A 25,530-nucleotide genomic window follows, 5' to 3' on the forward strand; every position below is an offset into this window, starting at 1 on the left:
AGGGCTGTCCCTGGAAATTAGCCTCTGTTGGCAGTGCTGTTTAAAACACCGGCTGGGGCTCTTTCCTGGCTAACCACCAGAAAACTTGAACTCAGAAGAGTTGGTTTAGTTTAATACTCCCTGAATACCGTTAAAAAATCCCTCTTGAGAGGCAGGAATTATTTTGTTTTAAAGGCTGTACCCTTGAGCCCATCCATAATTCTAGGGATTTTGCTCATGATTTTAAAGAAGTTTTATGTCACCTCCGAGACTCTGCCTTTTTGGGGGAGTCAAATATTCCTTAATTAGCTGCTGTCTCTTAACAGAAAGCCACGGCGGCTTTTATTTCATTTTACTTTGCCATTTTAATTTACTCCCTTTCGCGTTTAATAACTAGGCAGGGAAATGCTCAACAGCTGCTGTAAAACATTCCATCTCCGCCTTACTGTTGTGTGCGCTCACAACACAACTTTCCAATATGATCTCCCATCTCCGGGAGCGGAACGGAATAGGAGAAGCGCGGTAGCCTAGTCTTAGAGCGAGCCAATGTGTCAGGGAGCTGTTTTAAAACTCTCTTTTTAAAAAATCCGCTTGGCGCGGGATACAACCTTTCTCGTGTCTTACTCAAGATGGAAGAGTAGGCTCTTGGGTGGTGAAATGCCCAGTAAATATATATTAACTCCATGTAAGCGATTTGCTCCCGCTAGTAATAGCGCTAACTCCAGAGACTTCGGAATAGTTTGTTCGCAAGGGAGCTGCGTTAATTCAGCTGAGAGGTGGGGTAGACGGTGAGAAACCCACCAGAATAAGCAGAAATGACAACCAAAAAAAAAGAGGTTCATCTTTAGAATTGCATTACATCTTTTGCATGTTGCATAACGTCTTTATAACAGCACCTTGGGAGATACCAGGGGGGAAACCCGCTAGCAGGAGCTGCCGCTGATGTACCAGAACCCTGGCACTTTCCCTCCCAGAGATCCCCACCTAGTTTGGAGACAACGTTAAAAACGAATTTGTTAGTAAAGGGTCACTGCGTTGTTTTCAAGCCCGTGATGCTGCCTTGGGAATCCGAAGCGCAGTTTGTTTATACCAGGCACAAAAGCAATATAAAAATAGGGCTCAGCCCGGCGTGCTGGGGAGGGGGTGCGCGCCCGCCCTTCTGGCGGACGCACCTACCATAAAATCTAATATTGACTGTAAAACAAACCAGGGCTTTGAAAGTGCTCGCGCCCGACGCTTTCATAAAACCCTCCCGGCACGTGCATAACCTGCTTTGGATAACGGCATTAGTGTGTGAACGGTTCCGCCAAGACGCGTTAGACATTATTTAGGATTACGGACAGGAATGCGTACACACAGCCCAGGGTGTGTTTGCATGTGGCCAGCGAATTAAGGAAGGGTTAGGTTCTGCGTTGCTTTGGTTTTTGTACTAGTGCTGAGACCGTCTAGCTCGTTTCACATACGAAATTTGATACACTGAATTCCTGGCTTGTAGCCAAATTTCTTTTCTGGCGTTGGGTTATATAACATTTTACCTTTATTCTCCATAAAATAAGACCAGCATAAACTCTATTAACGCCACAAAATTCTTTGGAAACACTGACGCTGAACTGATCTATACTGTTGTTCACACATAAAAATAATGCCCGAAGGATCAAGGAAGAGGAATAATTTGAAGTTTTTGCAACTTCCACAATTAGAAAGATATGTGTGAAAACTCGCAGCATTTGGAAAGGTCAACTCCATGGACTTGCCTAGCCCAGCAATGTAATACTTTGCATCAGGACGCCAAAAGCTGAAGCAAAAAGTGTCTGGTAGATCCTAAAGGACAATTCTGTCTGGGCCTCCTTGGTTGTTATACCTCACCTTTGTCATTCAGACAAAAATAGCCCTTTCTTGCCAATCTGAAAGGTTTAGTCTCTGCAAATGCCCTTTCATTGAAGTCGCCTTGCACATTTGAATGAAACTGTTTGGAGAAACCTTTGCCAAATATTCAGTAACTATTTTATCATCTAAAAGGCTTGGTCTGATTTATGCTTTGGTAATAGGTTTGGCGTTTAAACAGAGCACACTAAAATGCGTTTTAATTGTAAGCTGTCTGTTTTCGTCTTTCAAGAGCTCTCGAGCAAAATGAACTTTATTTCACTGAACATGATGCCCTCCCTGGCTGTAGTAGTGTACGTTCCTTGTTAATACCGCATTATACCATCCTTCCTAGTCCCCTTACAAAAAGAAAGGTTCGGCATTGCAGTCCTTGCGATATTGAAAAAAGGAAATTCGGTTTGTATAGTAATTTTGAGAATTATATTGTTTGGATTTTTAACCAAGTGTTTTCGACAAAAGGGTCAGGTGAGGCTTGTCCCTTCCTTAGACATTTATTAAGATAAAACAAAATGTAATTATTAGTCTCTTCTGAATTTTTAATAGATTAGAACACGTATGCAAAGTGAATAATGCAAGCCATATTTTGGCTACTCGCAAACCACCATGATTTTCCCCCCCAAAAAAATCTGGCCATTTCCGTCAAAAAGGATGTGAAGCTACTAAGATACTGACATATACACAGCTCCCAAACAGCATTTCCCATTTTTGTATATACAATATTTTCTGTTTTATGTTATAAATAGCCGTATAAGGCTATTCCAAATATTCCAGCATCTCAATGTATGTCTTTTGGTTTGCATTTGGGGGAAATAATGTTAAATATTCCCCCCAAATTTGAAATATTTTCTGGATATGTACAGTCATATAACGTTGTATTTGTATTTATTTTTAACATTACTATTGTATTTTTATTTTAAATATTTGCTTTCCTAATAATGAATGTTGTAACCACACTTGATCGAATGCTGCTTTTCTTACTCAGCTCCTTTTAACTGCAGCTATAGTTTGAGGAAGGCGAGTAGGAGTTGGTTTTCATATACAGAAGAGCTCAGATTTTGTTACTGTGCATTGAGGGGATCACAAAGTTCCTTAATGCAGGCGGAACTCTGAAACGGTTTGTTAGGACAAGACTCTGGGGCTTGCAAAAAAGAGGTGTTCAGGCTGCATATTCATAAAGCGGTTAGATTCACAGCTGTCATGTATGAAATACAACCAAAGAAATGTTTGGACAGCCGACTCTTAGTCAGTCTAGGCTTTAAAAGCAATTAGGTCAGAAAGTAAAGATAATGAACATTACATCACACCTCAGTGATAAAAAAAAATTGTCCCCTGTTCATTGCAATGTTTTAAGAAGGTCAAAGTCTCATTAACCCTGTCGATTTTAAGTAGCTAAGGGCTGAGCTCGTCAGCCTGGAAAAAAAAAGTACCGTATGGGTAAAGATGAATAGTTTAAATATGGGCAGCACCCGAAGAATAGTTTGGCTAATAACAGGGTGAGGCTATATAAACACCTATGCGCTCTCTCCGCCCGGGCTTTGAAATGTTTTGTATCTGATTTTTCATAAATTAATATTTCTCGTTATGGGTGGACCTGACTTTGAGTCGGGAGTCTTCTGATTTATTACGGTTTTCAATAACACTCCTTTTCACGTTAGTGCAAGGTTGGGTGGGTTATTTTATGAGTTGGTCAATGATCTATTTCGAGAGTGCAGCGATCGAGCGAAATATGCAGTATTACAATAGATCAATGCGGCTTTTCCTGGCCAGGGACACGTTTGTGACACCTGAGTTATTGCTGTTTGTTCTGACCCCGCCTCCCTCCACATACACCCCTGGCACCACAGACCTCCTCGGTTTTACGCTAACGCTGCCTCTGAGTGTTTCTCTGTCTAGGCGCGCACAGGGGCCGGGGAAGGGGCGATGTTATTGCGCGTAGCGTGGTGTAACGGGTTCTAGAAATATTTTTTTCTTTACAATCTGCTAAAAAGCGAAAGGTTAAAATGCACAGGGTCCGTGCTGAACGCAGCTCCTTCCTCGCCAGCCGTGCCAGCCAGGCTGACCCAGCTGAGCGATCGTGTCAGAAGGCTTTGAGAAGGCGTGTGAATTCTCCAGGTTAGCAGCCGCGTTGGAGGGAAAGGCAGCTCTCCGAAGTGCTCTGCGCGCACACACACACACACACACACTTAGGCACGGCTAGACAAACCGACAGACACATGCGCACAGCGATGGCAATGATAGACACGCACAGGCTTAGAGAAAAAGTCCCAGTAGGTGCCAAAAACACAGGCGTTCAGCCAGCCAGATGCCTGCAAAGCCACCCAGCTCACATATGTAAAAACACACACACAGAGCCAGCCACCGAGTCAGTGTCTGGCGCACACACACACACACATGCCGTTACATGCAAACATCTATCCAGAGAAATCTAACGCCCCCCGCCCAACACACGTACCCCCCGCGCCCCACAGACCGCTCAGCCACACATAGGCAGTGATTAAAGCCTGTCTCTAACCCCCCTCCCTGTCACCAGCGCTTCGCTCCGCACAACAGCCCGCAGCAGCCCCTTCCATTCCCCTCCAGTTCCGGAGCAGTTGAACTTTGATTCACTAGGAAAGTTTCTCCTTCCCGGAGAGGCAGGCGCGTCCCACTGAACGCCTGGGAAGCTGGTGGTGTGTGGGGGGGGGGGAGGGGGTCCCTAGGGTACACCAGAAACAGAATCGCCTCCTGGAGATCCTCTGAAACCTCTCGAGACTTTGTGCCATGGGGGGGGGGAGTAGCTCTTCCCCACGAGCGGAACCAGAACACCCGAGGGAACTAGTTTACACCCAGAGAATATTTACTACTTACAGGGGAACGAGCGCACACACACACACACACACACACACAGAGGCACTGCAGGGAAAGCACCATTTTGCCTCTCTCACACCGCTCGCTCTCGCTCTCCTCTGTTGCTCTCGTTTCTGACACACACACTCCCTGGCTCTGGCCAGTCGGTTTGCAGCCGTAATGCTTATTTCATGCTCCTCGGGGCCCCTCGCTGTTTCCTTTTGTCCTGAGTTTTGATGACCCATTTCCCTCTCCCCCCTTCTCTTTGTCCCCCCGCTTTTCCCTTTCCCCTCGATTTTTCTCTCGCCACCTCTCTGTCCTCTCCCATTCCTTCCTCTGCTCTCCCCCCCACACTCCTGTCCCCACTTCCTCTGCGCCCCTCGCCCGCCCCAGCCCGAGCTGCAGCCCCAGCAGAAGGAAGGGGACAGGGACCCGCGCGATCCCTGCCCCACGCCCCGGGATCCCCAGCTAGCGGGGTGGGGGTGGGAGTGGGGGGAATCGCCTCCTCGCCCGCGCCTTGTTTGTTTTCCTTTCCCCTCGGAACGCCAGATGAAGACGTGACGCTTACACACTTTTAGTGTGACGGCCGAATAATACCACGAGTCAACACACCCAGCAAACAAAAGTGCTTGTAGTACATGGCCAACCCCGCTGGGAACTGGGCTGCGGTCTGCTGCAAAAATCAAGCTCTTCAGTGCTAATTACAAATAAATGATGATGTGCTCACTAAGTAATTGATTTAATGAAGTTCCTATGAAACTATTAAAACCGAGTAGAGGTCAGGCTGGAGACGCCCCAGAGCGCCCATTGTGGGATGTTTAACTCCACCAATCTCCTCGGGAAGACATCGGGGCTAATAGGTGAAGTCACAGCTGTTCCAGGCTGACTTCTGGAGCACCAGGACTCGCTCCCCAAACATCCCAAGCAGCCGGCCCCAGCCCCTTGGAGGAAGCCCGGGCAGTACCCTTCCACTATCCTTCCACTGCGGCCCGTGGCCCGCTTCGGCTGCGAGGTCCCTCCCCAAGCCACCCAACGCATCCCGCCACCCCCGCCCAGTCCCCCCAGTTCAGGTAGGCAGTGCTGATGGTACTCACTCAAACCTCCAGCCTGGCTGGCTCGCAACTGGGCGCCTTCCACAGAAATCCCGAGTCTCATTAGAGAGGGGGGAGCTGAGCACTGAACTTGTCTCAACTACTACAAGTCGACTGTAATTTCCCCCACTTCTTCAAGAAACTTAAGCTAGTATGCCAGGTAGGGTGCTTGGAAGGTTTTGGCAAGGTGCCTGGAATGGGAATGTATGCCCATTTTTACTTGAAGGGCTTTCTTTTTGAAAGGCCACTCGGAGCTCTTAAAGGGGTGAACCGCCAGTTGTATGAAAGTAGGAGAGGGAGGGAAACAGATTTTTTTTTTTTAAAAGAAGAACACAGCGATTTTATTTTAAGACCCATGTTTGGCTTTTCCTTCCTGCTACTCTGGCGGGACAGAAGGGGCTTGGCAGATTAGAGCTGTTTGCCCCCCCCCCCTTTTTTTTTTTAAACACCAAGTTTACAAAGTTAGTTTTGAAGTGGAGCCCTCGCCGATGTTTGTGATCCTAGCTGCATTTTTTATTTTCTTCTAAAGCTGTCCCAGCTCTCGCACTCTGCGCGGCACAAAGACCCTCTAGTGCCCCTTCCTCTTAACAATCAATATCTATCTCCTTTGTGGGTGTGAAAACGAGAGTTAGAGAGGAAGAAAGAAATGTCCTTGAGTTCTAACATGGTCTGTTTGTATTTGTTTAGCACACAGGCGATGCCTCAGAAAGGGAGGGCTGATTGGCATGTCCCTTTCATCCTAGTCTAGTGCTTCCTCCAACAAGGGATCTAACCCTGCACTTTGCCCTTTTTTGCTGGACACTTTATATTCTATAGTACTGGGGGATGCTACTGTGTCTGCCGCCATATATTTACAATCTACTTTGTATCTCTCCCATCTACCTCTGTATTCAGATTTAGGTTGGATATTTATAGACTAAGCCTCACTTTTGTGTGAGATCATACTAGTTTACACTAAACTGGCAGTTCATTTAGTTCAGGTTTTTATAGGGAGCCTCACAGAAACAATACTTTCTTATATTTCATGATGACCCCCTCTGCTCCCCAAAACTCTCCGGAGAGCTGGTTGTGCAATTGCTTCTTATATAAAACAAGATGGCACGCAGTCCTCACGGGGGGAAATAACGCGTTTTCTCCTGGTCCGCAACAACTTATTCCAGACAATGCCCATATCCTTTTGAGTTAATGACTCCCCAAGCCATGTGGCTATCTACATCTTTCACTTTGAAAATCACCTACAGCCTCTTCTGTTTCCCTGCACAACAGACGAGTTGATTATCTCATTGCATATGTAGGCATAGGGGTGGAATGTTTAGAACACCAAATCCTTTAATACATTCTTTCAGGTTTGTTTTCATTATCTGGGGAGGGACATTTCTGACGATTAATTTGAAACAAATGAAGCCCGCTTGTCTCTTGTTTGCCAAACAGGCTCTAGAAAATGTGCAAACACAGCCATTCACTTCGGCTTTCTGCACCCACTACGCCATTTGCTGCTGTTTGAATTCAGCTCAGGACCTAACACCATCCAATCTTCCCCCTCGATCCCCCCACTCCACTCCCGCCCTAATATTCCTATAATACCAGTTGATTACTATATCCACGCTCTCTTTAATGTACGATCCGGGTTTCTCTTCAGCTTCACAATAAGTGACACATGCACCGCGAAACCAACGTGTGAGGAGAGCTCTGGGTGCAGAGGGCTATTGACAGGAATACTGCAAGGAGACAAAGCTGGAGTATAGTGGAATCAAGCGCAGCCTTAATTAACACCATCTTAAAGAGTCCAATAGGCACCGACGACAAAGTTGAAGAAAGACTTTAAGGCTGAGTGCCCCTCGACAAGCTCTTTTTTCCCCTCGTGTCATTCAATATTTAATGCACTGTGCTTGTAATGCTACTACTGGTGCTCCTTTCTCAGCGAGTACATTATTTTTTCACGGTGCCCATAGCCAGGGAAAGCCCTTTAGGCAAAGAAAATCAAAATGTTTGTTGTTTTGGATGACTTATAACTCTTGTTTAACACAAGCACTTGCAAGGAAGTATAACAGGCGCAGCCTCCAAAGCAAACAACGGCATCCTTGTGACAGAGCCCAGCACAAAAAGCACATTGTGCTATGGACGATTCCTTTTCTCTGGGGCTAGATGGGTGCCTGTAGGAGAGGGAACGCCACGATGCCATTTTACTTTTGAACGATTGTTTTTGAGTTATGCCATGTGGTCAAAAGGAGCGAAGGGGAGGCTGTTGCCAAGCTCCTAAAACAAACGAGTTGCCTTTCATTGAGCTACCCCGGCGCTCCTCTACAACTAGGTTTAAATGTCACCTCCATGTTTTTAATGGACACAGGGCTTCAGGGGCGACCCTTCAAAGCGCCTTCAGAATAAACCACCCTTATTAAATATGGCTCTGCCTGGGAAAATCACTTGGCAGAAAAAGGGGGTCGGGGTGGGGAGCACAGAGAGCGCCTTGCGAGAGACCATGTGGCGTTCCTCTTGCTGCACTCCGGGTTGGGATGGAGAGAAAGCTGTGTCCCATTTTGAGTGTGTGTGTGTGTTTTGTTGAGGGAGGGGTCTGGTGTGTATGGAGGGAGGGGTATGTGTGTGCGCGCAGAGCGGGGGGGAGTTGTAATACAACCTTCTTTTCCTCCCCCCATTCCCAACACACACACCCCAAAAAAGAAATTGAGTGAAAGGTTGGGGTGTTTTCCTCCTGACTTCTTTTTGTCCTTAGGAGAGTGGCGTCTGCAAGTCTGAGCTGGGAAGTTACTGATTTGCAGGCTGCATGTTAAGGCAGCCCATGTAAGTAATTTCTACGGGCATCCCAGCAAAGGAGAACAAATCGTTGACAAAGGCGAGCCCTTTCAATTCAGCAGCGTCGTTAGGGCAACCAAAAAGTATTCCTCCTATAATAAGTTCCACTTCAAAGGATTTCTCATTCAACGGTGACTGCTTCGCACTTTTATTAAGTCCGGGCTTTTTCACTCGGAGGAATCATCTGTTTGGTTATTTTTCATCGTGTTTATTTTTCACCATTCACACAGTACTTGTATTAAATAAACAAAGAACAATCGCTCTGCAAATAAAAGTGCTTAGGTGGGGGGGGGGTGAGAGGAGCTAGGGATGGCGCTTTCTTTCCATTTGTTTGTTTGTTTATTTATTTAAGCCGGCCATGATTGTGAAGGGCCTAAAAAAGAATGGGACGGAAGCCAAAAAATATGAGAGGTTCTGATGAAGTGAAAATTGACTGAACTAACACGGCATGAAACTAAAGGTCAATGCAACTGTATCTTAATAGAGTGTCTCGAATCGAGGTGGACTGTTTTCAATGCAGCCTGCTTTTGCTGTCCTCATTGCCATAGCAATCCTAGCGCTCCATGTTGATGTACCATAAAAGCAGTAGTTTGAATTTCAAAGAACCTGCCTTTGAACTTCTCCCTGCCTGATTAGGCACTTGCGTTGTGTGTGAATATGTGGCTGTGAGTGTGTTTGTGTGTGTGTGTGTGTTCATGTCAGTGTGGGGGGTGTGAGGCGCTCAGCTTCTCCAGTAATGGGGTCGGGGGCGTATAAGTAGCTAGGTGGACAGATAGGAAGAGGTGGGTTTGGAATTAGTTGGAATGTGTGTGGAAGCGATAAACCGATCGTGTGGCTGAGTAGGATTGTAGCAATTTTTGTGTGTTGACGCGTGTGTTTCCTGGAATACTCTCTTGCCTTCTTTCGAGGGAGTACCTGAAGTATTTTCCTTGAGACAATAGCAGGCCATGTTTCCAAGTGTATTTACAGCGACTTGTCTTAATAGTCCTATGTACACAATGTGTAAAGAAAGCACTGGCCATTTCTCCCCTGAAAACAAAGCCATATTCTTCCACCAAACTGGCTGTGGATGAAGTGACAGTGCTACACATGTACGTGAGTCTGTAAAAACTATACCTCATTGCCAATACTGCTACTACGTTGTACGTGGTTCTCAAAGGCACCCGACCCTATAGTGTCTTGACACGTAATTTCCCATACTCAAGAATTTTCGAATTCTGTTAAAGTTTGGTATCACTGCTTTACCCCTCAAAGAACTGAACAACCTCTGCAAATAATAATGTGTGGTGAAATGTCTCACAGTTCTTAATACAAAGGTAGATGATTTAAACAGTGTTTGTTAGGAACACGTTTTGCCTAGAAAAGATGAAGTCTTTGATGATGGCCAACTTAGTGTCAATAAGTGGCTTTCTTTGAGACATATTCAGATGGGAACGTCTTGCTTGCCAATTGCCATAGAAATCTTAACACACCATGAAGATTGTCCAAGCGCCAAGCCTTCCGTTCTGGGCTAAATTACTTTGAAGTGGCGCAGGACGTGCACTGGTCAATTTTAACTCTATACGCTGGACAGAGAACACTAGGAGTGGGAGATTGTGCGTTTTAAAGCAGAAAATAAGAAGGGGAAACTTGTTTTATACTCTCTATACAAGATTCTGCTCATTGTCAGATATCTTTTATCTTTTATATTTCCCATGAATGATTCATGTCTTGGTGGCTTTGTGTTGCCCTCCTTTTCACGAGAAACTTCATTAGAGAGCTATAAGTTTTCCCATTGATTGGAGCGCTCATTTATGAGTGTTTTTCTGCTTCGTATGTTGGTTATTGTCATTTTGCTTGAAACAACTCTTTGCAACCTGTTTCACCTTTACCACATTTAACAAAACTGACTTTAAAAAAACACTATAACCTTTTGGTGAAACTGTTATTGACATTTTGACCAGTCATTTTCAAGTGTTGGGACATCACATTCAAAATTCCTGAACTAGCTTTAAAAAATAAATAAAAACAGAGAGAAAAATCTTCAATAATACTTATGTACAGATATAATAGTTTTATCTAGGTTTTTTCTATAGTAGCTTTCACTCAGTTTTCATTTTCTGCACAGAAACTCATTGATATATAGTGATGTATTTTATGCAGCTTGCGAGAAGTTTCTTTGACGTAATCCCATAACATTATATAATATGTATAATATATAAATATATTAAATATAATGTTATATATAATGTTATGAGAATATTTATATCGTCCAGCATAATTCACTGTAACACAATTTTTATGCCAGGATAGCTAATAATTAAACCATTCGATACTCTGCATGCATTATTTGTCATGAGTGCCGGAAAGGTCCAGCAAGCTATAACAAAATAAATATTAGTATTTAACTACTGGAATTGTCAATTTTGACTAGCTGTCATTAGAATTTTGATTAGCTATCATTGCAGAAGCGAGATGTAACATAGCATATAATCAGCTATCTATCTATCTATCTATCTATTGTGTCTCTGCACGTAAAGATATTCGTAGAATGTCTCATTGTTTCATTATTAGGAGCCAAATCCTGTAATTCTTCTCGTGATTAGCCCGGTTGGCTTCAGTGGGAAACTACTCAGGAGAGTAAATATAGCAGAAATTGTTTATGAAGAATGGATATATATAGTTAGAACCTCCCAGTATATACACATATTTGTTGACTGAAAATCAACTCTAAATAACAAAAAGAAACATTCTTTACTTATATTTTTTGTTGGAAATAATCACAGTATCTCACATGACCAAGAACAATATCGTAACGATTGATATTATTGTTCTTCACTGGTGTGCTATGACCTGAGGTACAAAAGTATCTATCTATCTATCCAGTGTTTGGTCTCTATCTCTCTCTCATCTATCAGTAAAGCACATGCAATCCATAGAAAGAATATTTTTATTTTTTTGCTTGATGATCATTCTTGCTTTCTTATGGTCGGGTTTACAGAGATGACGGGCGTTTTTATTTAGGAGGTATCATGTGTCATAAAATTTATGGGCAGGTGTGTGACCTTATGTGTGGCATAGTACATAAAAATAGTAGTATATCCCTCAGTTTCATATTTTAAAACCCCTGTAATGTAGTAATGTATAGTGCAATCTATTGTTGAAAATTTGTATAAATTAAACAATTCGTTATAAATCAGTAAGAAAATTATTTCTAACAAGATATTACATAAATTACCCTTAAAAAGTCCATACCTTACGTTATCATTTTCTATTTATTTGAATGGGCTTTGAAAGTGAAAAAAGCAAATAAAATAAACTTTAAAAATTATTTTCTATTCAAGTTTTCTTGTTGTTTTTTAAGGAATGTCTGTATCTTTAAATTCACCATAACAATATGAAGACAACGTTTAAAGGCTTCCAGATTGACAGCACCATGCACTGTACTAATAATATAATATCTCTATAAACTATATATATCATCACCAACACACTGCACAGAAGACATGCAGGAAGAGCTTGTTTTCACATTACATTGTTCATTCAAGTAAGCTGAAAAATATAATGATTTTTTTAAACAAATCACGGAATCATAAACAACAATCTATCACCAAAATTAATAATATAATTCTTTGGTGTGTTCTGTACTCTTCCAGAAAAGGATGATGTCCGAAAATAAATTAATTCAACTGTACAAAATAATAGCAGTCACATACAAGTTATTAACAATGACAAGACTACATCAACCAGTCACAGCACACAAAACAAATTTCTACAAACCCTGTGGGAGGGGAGGCTACCTGTTTATGTATTCAGGGTCTCTGAGGATAAATTAGTGCTCTTTAGTTTATTTGTATGATGTTTATGATGGACTAACATTTTGCATGGGAAATGTGTCGTACCAACCGCAAATAAATTGACTCAGAGTTATCGTCATAGTTCCCTGACCTTTTTCTTTAATAGCTTGACAGCTATGCCAAAGGTCATGCACTCATCATTTTTTTTTGCTCTAACTACAACCTTTTTAAATTTTAATATTTGTGACAATTGTTTTTCTCTTTTAATGTAACTGACCACTATACGTGGTCATTTGAGGATTGCATGGGATGTGGGAGAATGAATACAATCGTGGTTTTAGATGTTGAAAAAAATAAAGCATTTTCAAATGAGTATCCACAATGGTATAAAAGGAGATTGATCGGTCTAAAATATCAGCTTTCACAACAGTGTCACAGCTTCTCATACTTGAAGATTTTTAAGTAATAATGGCTCTGATGTCCAAAGCACTTTTGACCTAACAACAAACTCTACTACACACATGGTCTGACATAGCAAGATGCAGGAGCTTCTCTTTTAAACAAACTTTGCTAAAGGGAACAGAATTCACTTTTGAATTTTGTGTGCTATATTTTAAAAAATCACAGTATCACAGTTGTCAGATAGCAGCGGTTTTCTTTTATTCTCCATTTTAGTCTCAGGACTCATAACAATACAAATTTGTGGAGAAATGTTAAGAGAAATGCTGCATCTTTTTTTTTTCTTTTTAAAAAAACATTTTCACATTGTATACAGCTAAGGGATAAGGAAACAAGCCTAGGTATAAAATATCAGATTTGGGTGAAACCTAAGGACTCAGAATAAAAAGCAAAAATTACAAAAGATCTGAACTGAAAGAGGAAAAAAACATTTTTTTAATATGTAACCAGTCCAAGATTTGTTGGAAATTCAGCAGGTGGTGGTGGTTTACAATTAAGAGGCCATTGCGGAATTGGGGTCTACTCAAGCTGTTAGGAAGACCCCAGAATGATATCTAAAGTATTTAAGAGCCACTCCAGTAAATGGAGAGGCCCTATCAGCTTGCAGGCTACATAATGAACACTCTTCCTCTCTCTCTCTCTTTTAGAACTATTGCATTGGCAGTGTATAATCTTGATGAACAGATCTGTCCATTGAGCTCCCTTGGCATCTTCCCCATACCTGCAAACATGCAACTTGGTTCACTGAGATAGTCCAGCTTGGTATTTTCATTTATTATTTTTTATAAAAGGGTCCAAGTGTCTTAATTAAATTAGTTAAGTGTACAAACACCATAGGGTTTTATATACTGAATAAATAGCGGTGATTCAACATGATGGCAATTCTATGCCATCCATTTCTTTCAAGCTTTGTGTCATTACAGTTCAGGAGAATGGTCCAAGTACTCCCAAGTCAGAAACTTGTTGTTGTTTTTCTTCTAATGGTTAGTTCTGGTATCAGAGTTTCTATAAGCCTCTTCATCTTCAGATTCAGAGGATGTTACATTGCTGGAAGGTGTATGAAGGTTATTAGAAGCCCCACTGGCCTGACAGACGTACCACTCATTGAGGTTGGTGACCTGAGGGGAAAGATTGGCAGAACGGCCCCTGGCTGAGTCCTGGGCAGGGGACAGGGGAGCACCTAGGGGGGTTCCTGCAGACTGATAACCGTGAGATCCAGGTGTAGGAGAAAGTGGTGGAGACTTGCAGTGTATCTTCATGTGTTTTCTTAAAGAGCTGGGATGTGTGTAAGATTTATCACAGCCTCTGACTTTGCAGTAATATGGCTTATCACTCGTGTGGACGTGAGAGTGTTTCTTTCTGTCACTGCTATTGGCAAACTTCCTGTCGCAGCCATCAAATTCGCATTTAAAAGGCTTCTCTCCTACAAGTGAAAACATTAATAATTATCTTCTGGGGGAGAAATCCTAAATCTTGGACACTTAATTTTCAGGTCAGAGCTATGGTTAGTTTAAAAACAAACAACAACAGCACTAAGTGGAACATTTCACAGCTCTTATAAAACACGGTCCCCATGGAAAAATTCACTGCAAATCGTTTCTGTGCTTGTCATTAGGAGACTCGTGATATGGTTGGGAAATAAGGTTATACCTGCCGGAGAGTTCAGACTGCACTCGTGTCAAATGAATAATATTTTGTAAACTGTGAAATGTTAACTATGATTTTCAAAAAGATTCAGACAGAACCATGAAGTGTCTACTTTTTCCATGCACAAATTCTCTTGCAAATGAAAAATTTTAATGATGCATTAACAAACAAAACTACCCCCATCAATACATTTGTCATCTAGGGGTGGCTTTCTCTACAGACTGGCACATCTTGTCCTAATCCTTTCACAATGGTTTATAGTATATGGAGAATCTTCCCTTTTCGGAAATAAAAATAACACCTGTTTAAGCACATAACCATAACATCGGATTTTTGCAGGCCATACTTTAAATGTAGACCAATATCTATCAACCTTTATTCACAATCTGCACGTTAGTGAGCATAATATACTGTAATAGCAATAGACAGTAATAATGACAACAGTGGACTGCTATTACGGTATCTATTTACCTGAGGCTAATTTGTGTCTAAAAATCTATAGCAAATCTATTTTAATAGCTTTACGCATTGCTTAACAGTTAAAGTGGTTGTGAAAATCAGCCTCAGGCCTTTTTGTCTGGCATACCTTTAAGTTCCACCGGGTCCTGTAATACAATACTTTGGTTCATGTGTATTTTGTTACATATAGCTGTGCTCCAGATAAACTCTTTCCCATAGTTCTTGAATCAGGGATGTGTAAATGCCTATTATTGAGATAACAGGGAAAAATGTGCCATATCATTTTATTGCAAATGTAATATAATTTAGAAGAGTAACTTTTTTTCTCTGTCATATTACACGTGAATCTGATATATCTAAAATGCATAACACCATTACTGCAAACATTTATTTAAAATGATGAAGTTTTATGCCAGATTATGTCTGACGCAAACTTTCATATATATTTTGTTCGACATTTTCAAAAATAACAATGTACTCTAGCCCCCGCAGTGGAAGCCCTTCGAGTTTTATTGAAGAAAACCTTGTTAGTCACTACTTTTTGTATAATTATATAATCTTACAATAAAATATTAATTGAAAACAAGCACACTTTTGATAACTGTCGTCTTTTTTTTTTTGCTAATGCTATGCAAACATTTCTTTCTATATTCTAATTCCAAATCAAGTTATTCAGTTTGAAATCGTTCAGATACATTTGCACTTAGTCACAACTATCAGCAAATATTTAGCTCCACACAAAACAAACACTATTATCTCTCTCCTACCCCAGAAATTACGTTGATTAAGAAAACCAATCTGGTCCTTTTTAAATGCAGTTTTCGTATACACATAAGCGCTCGCGCACTCACACTTCCCACTGAAAAGGATTTCACAACATAGATGAAGTCACTTTATCTGTTCATTTTATCTGAAAAATAGCGTATCTATTTGAAAATTTCGCTACATCTGTATTGTTTTACAAAAATATTAGGTTTACATAGCCGATTGTAATGTGCACTCCGGATATTCTTAAGAAAAGCTATTTGACAGATAAACTGATTTGTACTATTTGCATCAGACACAGGGATAGTTATTAAAAATTGGTTCCATCAGTGTTTCAAAAAAAGAAAATGGTTCTATCAAGGACACCTAGATTGCAGTGATCAAATATATTTGGTACTCTGACGGAGACTTTACGTCAGAGTTTAACCATTTGCAGATTGTTCCAGTTTAACATTGCTAGATGAAAAGGATTTGAAGATACACAAGTGCATCTTTGCAAAGTTCTTCCCGTGCACAAAAACACAGTTGTGAAAACATTTGTTTATTTATTGCCAAAGAGTGATAATGCTAAACACTTTCCTGTTGAGGGTTCACAGTTTTAAGCCATATGTTCCATTAACATTATGAAGCAAACATCTTCAGGGATCAATAAAATATTTTGTTTGAGATAATGGATTAGTTACGCGTTACAGTCTTAAACTATTAGACCGAAATAGTTTGGGATCATATTGTCCAGTGCAGCTTAAGAAGTGGGGGGGGGGGGGGGAACAATTCAAATTATAGACATATTTCTCCTGTCTGGGGGCCTTTAAGAAACACACAAAATCCACTAATAATGAAACATAAAATTACTCTGGTTATTTTAAACAATGACACTAAGAATGGATAATTAGTAAATCCTTAGCGCACTTTGACTGTACATTGTTGAATTAGATCTAAGTGGTAAACACAAGGCTACGGTAATTATCTGATCTTTTCATTTGACTTTCAGATTTGGGTCTTTAAAACAAGTAAATCTTCTGTGCAGACATGTGTTTGCACGTTATGAGATGGTCCTGGCAAAGAGCAGCCCGGGCCGAGTGGCCTAAAATAACCCCTTCCTCCTTCCCTGGGCCTGGCTGTCAGCAGGCTGGAGGGAAGATTTTCTTTCTCTGCTGCAGCCCAGAAGGGGCAGTTTGTCTGTTGCATCCTCCTTCCTTTCTCGAAGGCTGCTGGTTTGCAATGGCCTCCCCGGTGGCTTCTGTGTATGTGTGTCAGTGTGTCTCTGATATCAGTCTCTCTCTCTCTGTGCCACTGTTCGGTGTGTGCCAGTATCTGAGCTTCTCGCACGCGCTCTCTGTCTCCGTATCTCTGTGTGTGCGGATCGGTATCCGTCTGTATCTCGGTGTGTGTTTTTAGGGTGTATTTATTTATATCGATCTCTCCGTGTGTCTCTCTCCCCGTGTAAGTGTATTTTAGTGTGTATTTATTTATATCGATCTCTGTGTGTCTTTGTATCCGTGTATATTTATTTACAGCTGCGTGCCACTCGGTATCTATAGAGATCAGTCTCTCTGTGTATCTTTGTGTGGATTTACTTCTGTACGCGTGTGTGAGAGCTGCTGTACCTCACTGTGCATCTCTGTGGACTGAAGTGCACAGAGATCAGTGATCGTGCGTGTTTCCCACTCTGCGGGTGTGTCTCCGTAAGTTTCTACAGCTGCATTTGGATGTCTCTCTGCTCTGCATTGGAGGCCGCTATCTAGAGAAGCTGCGAGGGCCAAGGCCCAGCCGCCTCTTTCTCCAGCCGTGGCCCGCTCCCCATCCGCTGCGGACCATCGGACCAGAAAGATAAGGCGCCTCATCCTTGGGCTCAACTGCCAGGGAGAGCTGACACCGAAAATCGCCCCTTGCTTTGTAAACAGGATGCCAGAGTGGGAATTAAACCCAGCGGAACCCAGCCGGTCCTGACAGCAGCGACAAGGTTCAAGTCCCCAAACTCTGTTTCTAGCGGCGCTGTATTTTGTGCACTGTCGAATGTTACTCCAGCTGCTCCCACACGGGAAAAGTTGAGAGCAGCGGTAGGAAAGGGAATGCGCTTCCCGAGTCATAAATCTGAGCTCCCTTTTAATTGCAAAAGGGGAAACGTGCTCTGTGGGCCGCCCTTTGTTGTTGTTTAGGGTTTCTTTTTACAAAGATAAATGAATAAGCCTGCTCCGCTCTCTCTCCCTGCCTCCCCAACCGCACTCCAACCTTCTGCTCACTGCACTGGAAATACGAGAAGGCTCCCAAGCTGCAAATCATATTTTTAGGATTTGGCACCATTCCCTTTTAATATGCAGGAGCCATCTCCACCGCCTTGCGCTGTGACAGGGACAAGGAGCTGTAAGTGTCGGGTTTAAGTTTTGTTTTCCAAATCATCGCGACAGATGGATACAGATACATTTCAAAAACATGGTAGGGAAACAAGGATTCTCGGAAATGCCTCCAGCATTAACAAAAAGCTGTCAGCCTGCCTGCAGCAGCAATCCTTCCTGGCTCGGAACTGAACAGCCAGGGCTGGGTGTCCTCATCTCTCTGCGCGTACATCTGGGCTCTTGTCTGACATATTCTGTAGATAAAATCTATAATCCTTTCAGCCATGGGCCATTTGGCTTTACATTGAAACAACACGTTGCATGTTGTCCGCTTTTCTCTTTGCAGCAACACACAATAAATCAAGAAAGCAATTATGTAAACTCCATTTCCTTAACTATCCTCCAAGGAATAATATTTGTCTACAACTATCAATCCCAACTTCGTTCATTTTTCTCAGAGGTTTTTGTTTTGTTTTGGGGTGTTTTTTTGAGGGGTGGGGAGTTAACCTAAACCAAAATGTCTATTTGTAAACCAACACAAGTCCCATAAACAAAACTCTAGTGAGGGATCCAGGCTGACTGGGGATTTCCCTACAAGTGAAGGGTGCCTGTTTCTCCATGTTTAACTTAGACATCTTAAAATCACAACTTGCGCTGTGAAGAGGCTGCTTTGAAGTTTCCTCCTCAAAACAACAATAAGAAACTTCTTTACACACACACACACCCCCAAAACTACACCAAATGTTACTCATCTTGGAACCTTTTAACGATCAGCATTTAACCAGTGAAACTCCCTATAGCTCAAGTCTTTTCACTGCCCCTAGCAAACACGTTTGGTTAATTTAAAGAGGAACTGCGCCCCCCTGGGCCCCCACCTTCCCACTTCAAATGAAACTTTGCCTGGGACAACCCTCCCATGCGACGTTCGGTTGAAACCCTGCCTGGGACAAGCTCCCCTCCTCCCTCCAGAAGCGCAGACGCGGAAACACCACCCGGGATTTTCGGGTGGGGTGGGATTTGGTCTGCAGTGGGAGATCCCCGCTCCTCATATTCCACGAGGGAAAGCGAGGCCTGGCGAGACTGGCCTTGGTCTTCACCTCCTCCTTCCTGGCGTTTCCTGTTTCCCAGGCCCGGCCTAATTTCCTAGCTCTAGGTGTTTATCGGCTTGAATTTTCTGCTGCGGGTCTAGGGATTGGCTGTGCGGTTGTGTGTGTGCGCGAGAGACTGTGTGTGTGTGAGAGAGAGAGAGACTGTGTGTGTGTGTGTGTGTGTGTGTGTGTGTGAACGCGCCCTGGGTGCTCCTGAATTACTTATTCATGAAAAAAAGTCACATGTTTGAATGGCCGCGTGATGAGAGGAGGAGAAGAAAACAACCCCACGGAGGGAGCGAGGCAGAGGGAGCGGGGGAAATACCCACCTGTATGAGTGCGCTTGTGAATCTTGAGGTTCTCGGAGCGGGCGAAGACCTTGCCGCAGCCCGGGAAGGGGCAAGGGAAGGGCTTCTCCCCGGTGTGCACGCGGATGTGGTTGATCAGTTTGTACTTGGCCTTGAAAGGTTTCCCTTCCCGGGGACACTCCTCCCAGTAGCACACGTGGCTGCTCTGCTCCGGCCCGCCGACGTGCTCCACGGTGACATGGTTCACCAGCTCGTGCATGGTGCTGAAAGTTTTCGAGCAAGGCTTCCCGGCGGCGCTGGGCGGCGGCTCCTGCTCCAGCCACTTGCAGATGAGCTCCTGCTTGATGGGCTGCCGCATGTACCGGAGGAAGGCCGCCGCCGCCGCCCCCGGGTGGTGGTGGGGGGCCGGGTGGTGCCCGTGGCTGGCGGCCGCCAGGTTGACGTTCAAGCCCAGGGAGCCGTAGCCGTGCAGCGAGGAGGCGGCCCCGTAGGGCTCAGCCCGGCCGTACAGCTCCGCGGCCGCCAGCCCCAGGCGCATCTGGCCGTTCAGCGGGTGGTGGCCTCCGGGGGCCGGCTGCTCGTGCAGCGCCGGGAAGACCGCGTGGGCCGCGGCACTGTCCGACGGGCCGTAGGTGCCGGCGGCGGAGATGAACACGCCGTGGTGGGGGTGCGGGTGGGGGGAGCTGGCCGCGGGGTGCGGCTCCCCCAGCGCCCCGTGCATGGCCGCGCCGGGCAGCTCCCTCCGCAGGATGAAGTCCCTGGCGCTGCTGGTGCCGGCGCTGCTGGCGGCGTAGCCCGGGTGGGGAGCCGGGGGAGCCGCGCCGGCCGGGTAGCTGCTGACCGCGGCGGCGGCGCCGCTCTGGGCGGCCGGCGAGGCAAAGGCGGCCGCTGTCTGCGCCTCGGGATGCTGCGAGGGGCTGAGTTTGAGGACGCTCGCTTGGGCCATGTGCTCGGGTCCGAATGGCGTGAGGGCCACGCCGGGGTCACTCCCCATCTCCCCAGGGTGGAGGTGAGCGGCGGGGTGGGAGTGGACGTGGTGGCTCCCCAGCCCCGGGAAGCCTGTCATATTCTGATGAGGATGGGGCTGAGCCGCTGCCAAATCCGCTAATCTCAGTGTCGGGTTCCTCTTGCTCAAAGGGGGCTCCATAACTACACAATCCAGCCCATCTACACTCACTGTTGTTATTTTTTTCCCTCTGCCCGCCTTCAAAAACATGTATATATTAAGCGGCTCTTTAACTTCTTTTGTCTCCGCTCCTAACTCCGCTTATTCCTTTCCCCACTCTGTCCTCCAGCGATTGGCAGAGCGCTCACCACATTTGAGCGGCACAGTGGGAACTAGAGTTTGGAAATGGCACTGGTGGGATTGGAGGGAGCCGAGTGATTGGCAGAGGCCAGGGCAGCGCGATTGGCTCCCTTTCAGGCCGGCTGCTCAGCGGGGACCCGCCCTTACGCGCTCTCCCCCTCTGGTTTCTTTCCCAAAGTTGGGCTGGCCGAAAGTGAGCGCTGAACCTGTGAGTGCCAGCCGGCGTGCCAAAGCCAAGCGTCTCATGCCGGCTACTCGCCTTGTAGAAATAAGGCCCTGGGATCAAACACGCTCTCACACACACTTACTCAATCACGGGACACTGGGCTTCCCAGCCGTCCTGGGAAAGAGATTTTACAACTTAAACACACACACACACACACCCGTATGGCTCGTTCAGCTCCCTCAGCAATGTGCTTCTGTGTTTATTTTCAGGCTGCAGGCATTTTTACTCCTGTGTTCTTCTGTTCAGCACAACTCTGCCAATTGGAACAGTTATTCAGGCAACTGTTGAAAGAAGCCAAGCCATTCGTTGAATAGGAGGAGATTGTTAAATTCCGGGGAAATAATGTCTTGATGCAGCACTGGAAGACAAAACTTACACTCTAAGTACTGATTACAGAATAAAGCACAGTATTTAAGACATTAACTGCAGAAGCAGCACAAATTACAACTGTAATTTCTTCCATTAATAAAATAAAATAAAAGGCATGTTGCACATGGTAGAAGCGAGTTTTGGAAGGTTCTGCTCAACGTGTATTCTCGAGCTTTATATAGAGATATAGAACACTTACTATTCACAATCAGGCAAAATAACTGCGCTGTATATCTCTCAGGTAAAGTGGCTGGAATGATACAAGCGGATCTGAGAATCTTTTCACTTACATATGGCACTACAAAGAACCCACAATCAGCATATTTTATAGAAAACGCTAGATCGGTCCCTTCATTTCTCACCATTTCAGTAAAACTCACAAATACGTTAAGAGTCTATGCAAAAAATAGCTGATGAAGTCATCAGATAATAAAATAATGTTACGTCTTAGTTTTTCCTTTAGGGCATTAAAAGTTTGATAGAATGGATACATTACATGATGCTTGTTCTTAAAATTTAAAAGCCTCCGACCTTCTGAACTTTGTGCTGTATACAATCTGTGAAACCTTCTAAAGAGAAGCTATTAATTGTTTGTTCTTATCGATTTTTATAAACAGGTGCACAACAGTCGAAGAAAATATTGAAAGTTTCCTTTAGGTTGAAACGTTGTGGCTCTGATACGTAATTTGGCCGAGATGGCAAACATTTTTATATTGATCCTCGAAAGTGAAGCGAAGTTGAGACATTTTCGCTTCTAGGGTATCCGTTAACTTGTTCTTAATAAATTATAAAGTGATAAGACAATCCTTTGAACACGAAAGGTTGATGTCCCTATTTTGGTGTGCTACAAGGAAAGCTATGCTGAATTCTTCTGCAAAACAAATAAAATATAGAAGTTACTGTCTTCTAAAGCAGCCAGATATAAAATAGCAAGAACTAGTATGACTGTTATAATTGGTGCTAAAGTTGGTGTACATTCTGTACTCAATATAATTTGCTTTCTTTAGTGACGTGTCCCTGCGGAAGCTAAGTGCAATGAAGTGGTCATTAGAGACAGAAATCAAATAAACGAAAACACTGCACGTAACCTTCCGTTTTCTGTACATGTACAAGTAAGAAACTCTCCTTTTGAACGTTATGAGAGAAAACTTTGAACTGGGGATCACATGAGAACTGTCATCTTAGTTCAGAGTATCCCCATCTGACCAGTGCTACTGACAAAAGTGTTATCGATTAGGTAATAATTCGGGTTATTTTGCTTGTTTATTTTTCACACGTGTTTAAGAAAATCCTGTGGTGCTTCTGCGAGTCCCGCTTGAGGGTGGATATGGCGAGCGCAATTTGGACCATAATGACTTCAGAAACACAAGGGTTCACTTTACATTTCACTACATCAGACTGGGGTTTGCGCAGCGCACCGTGGTGTAGCTTTGTTTCATTCACCTGCCAAAAATGTTTGAAACCTGCTCCAAAAACGAGCTTCAGCCCTTTCCTGAAGATCTTTTGGGATTTTAGTCAGGTTAGAAGAACAGTACAAAAATAAACAACCCCTTGCTTTTAAAATGGGCTGCTTGGTGCTTTTATTATGCAATAAAACCTTTTCTCTTCAAAATGGCTTTTTACAAAAATTCTAAGCACTTTGTTTTATTGAATTACTGAGATTTAATGGTGTAATGGGTGAATGCATGGAGGACAAGCTGTAAACGTGAATAATAGTATCGCAGCTATGCGGTATCTTGTACACGCCTCCTTGTACAACTCTTGTTAAACACAGCATGATATGTATCTGTCATCGATTTAATATGTCTTAATTCAAATATATCTCCCTGATCAATTTCATTTTATGGGGACTGTAAAATAAAGAAAATATTTTATGGTTAAACAATAGTCAGAAAAACGCCGACAGACAAGAAAGACGTTTACATGATCACATGAAAATTCGTCAACCTCTGAGTAAACATAAACCATGGAAAATGTAGGCGACTGCTCAGGTACTTTGATTTTGGACGCTGGAATAAAAAAAAAAAATCAAACCAAAGACATTACCATCCAGGACTACTAATATGATTTCATATTAGGCCTAAATTGTCCTAAAGATACATATTGTGCTATATTTATGTATATGAGTACACAAAAAATCGCAGACACAGGATGTTTGTGGGTATGCACATATACATACACACGCATAGCTGCATCTCCAGAGAGTTTTAGAAACCCAACAGGCCCTTTAAACTCTGGTGAATAGTGAATCACTAGTCCAATATAAATGTTATAAATAAACGCTCAGGTGGCAGTTTATAAAAGTCAAAATTAACTCTATTAAGTCTTGAAGCATTTTTTAAAGATTCCACTTCAAAATATATAATTATCTTGGCTTTTTTATGTTTGCTTTAAATATTTTGTTGATAGTTGCATTATGTAAATATATGCTAATGAACACGAGCATCATTTGCAAACTGTCGCCTTTAATGCACGTCTTATTGATATTTAGGGAAAAGAAAACAATATTTTATAACATATAAACCTTCTGGGGAACAATTAACATTCAAGCTTTTCTCAACAAGTCCTTAAAACCTGTTAGTAGACCAAAACTAAAGTAGATTACCCTTCCCCCCACATACAATTAGATTACTTTTTAGCAAAACAGTCAACAAGACACCCCAAAACTTTCTTCAGCGCCAGACTTGGTTAAACCACTGCAAGTTTTATACACATGCAGTGGTGTGTCTGTCAGGGCGGCCCCACGTTCTTACAAGGTGCTCCCCTGCTCCATTACCTCGCGCCTTGTAAGGCTGTATTCACAGAGACTCCAGCATAACGCTTGATTGCACGCCCTTAATTATTGAACAGATACAAGTTTCTTTCCGATGGATGTAGGTAATTAATAAACGATAAAGGAAGTGAACAGGACGGCTTCCTGTCAGCTTTGCTTTGTTTGTAGTTTTGTTCTTGATCTAAGGGAAAAGACATACAGAATGGAAAATCCATGTTTATTGCAACGCAAATTACCCTATCGTCAGTCAGGCGTGGTTTTGCCAGGTTTACTTTCTGACAGGCAAGATATTGAAAATGCGACAGAGTGTATCTGCGAGGGGAGACTAGGATTGGAAATGTTTTCAAGTATTAATTCTATGGTAAGCTTTTCACACTAATAATGGTGGAGTCCTCAGAGTTCAAGCCTGATGCACCAATGGTCTCAAAACTCTTATCAGAAAACATGTGTGTGCAGAAAGAGTCACAACACTATTATGGGTGAAGTATATGGGTAATAATTATTTGATACCAACAGAACAAGTGGAAAGAACCCCGCCAAACACACATGTGATAATAAATGGAAAGTATTTGTTGACGTGGAGATTATCCATGCGCTCACACATACCCTGTTTCACATCCCATCAAGTTCCCCAAATTCAGATAGCAGACTAAAAGAAGCCACGATATGATTTGTTTGTACATTATACCTACGATGACATATTTATACATGACAGGCCCTTCTGTTTCTTTCAGAACAGAGTTCTCTTTACACACGCCTTTTTATTATTAAATGTTGTATTGGGTGGTATTGCAAGTTAGTGAAAATGCGATCAAACCGATTGGTCTCTGTTGCTACAGAATGGATGTACTATATACGTGTGGAATGCACAGTACAGTCCATCAGTGAAAGGACTCTATTAGCAATGATTTCTAGAAGTACAACTTCTTTGGTTACCACAAAAGAGTATGGAACATAGAGGATTTACTTTTGGTCACACTGCAGTGCGAGGGTTTAAGATTAAACGTCATATATTCTTGCATAAATACATGGTAGTGAAATGACCTAAAGGTAAAAAAGCAGCAGACTTTGGGATTCTAGATTTTTTTCCCTTGATGCAGTGTTCAACTGGATATAGTTTACACATGCTGTGTCTCTTTTAAACTTCAGCTGTTAACAATAAACGCCAACTTTCCATAGCCTCTTTTAATATATCCAAATGAAGGTAGAATCATCATGACGGTACAATACAAATTGAGTGTATTTAATTGAATAGTATCCACTTAGTCCTAAATGCTTTTGTGACAAAGGACTGATGATATTGTTTGAAAAATCAAGAGAATTTATAATATAAACATATTGTGAATGAACTACAATGATATTTTTAAAGTATATTTTTATATGGCAACAAAACTTGAAAAGCAATAATTTTCAATACACTCCCAGTT

General features: G+C 42.9%; 1 protein-coding gene across 1 annotated transcript; it reads right to left on the bottom strand.

The window, feature by feature from the left end:
- Positions 1-11,259: 11,259 nt before the first annotated feature.
- On the bottom strand, positions 11,260-20,645 carry ZIC5 (Zic family member 5). The gene is made up of 2 exons (XM_054012755.1): positions 19,451-20,645; positions 11,260-14,249 (listed from the first exon to the last, which is right to left on the bottom strand). Exons 1-2 carry the CDS (start codon positions 20,643-20,645, stop codon positions 13,804-13,806), a joined length of 1,641 nt encoding a protein of 546 aa, XP_053868730.1. The 3' UTR covers positions 11,260-13,803.
- Positions 20,646-25,530: the final 4,885 nt, after the last annotated feature.

Source organism: Malaclemys terrapin, chromosome 1, assembly GCF_027887155.1.
Source record: "Malaclemys terrapin pileata isolate rMalTer1 chromosome 1, rMalTer1.hap1, whole genome shotgun sequence".
Lineage (NCBI taxonomy): Eukaryota > Metazoa > Chordata > Testudines > Emydidae > Malaclemys > Malaclemys terrapin.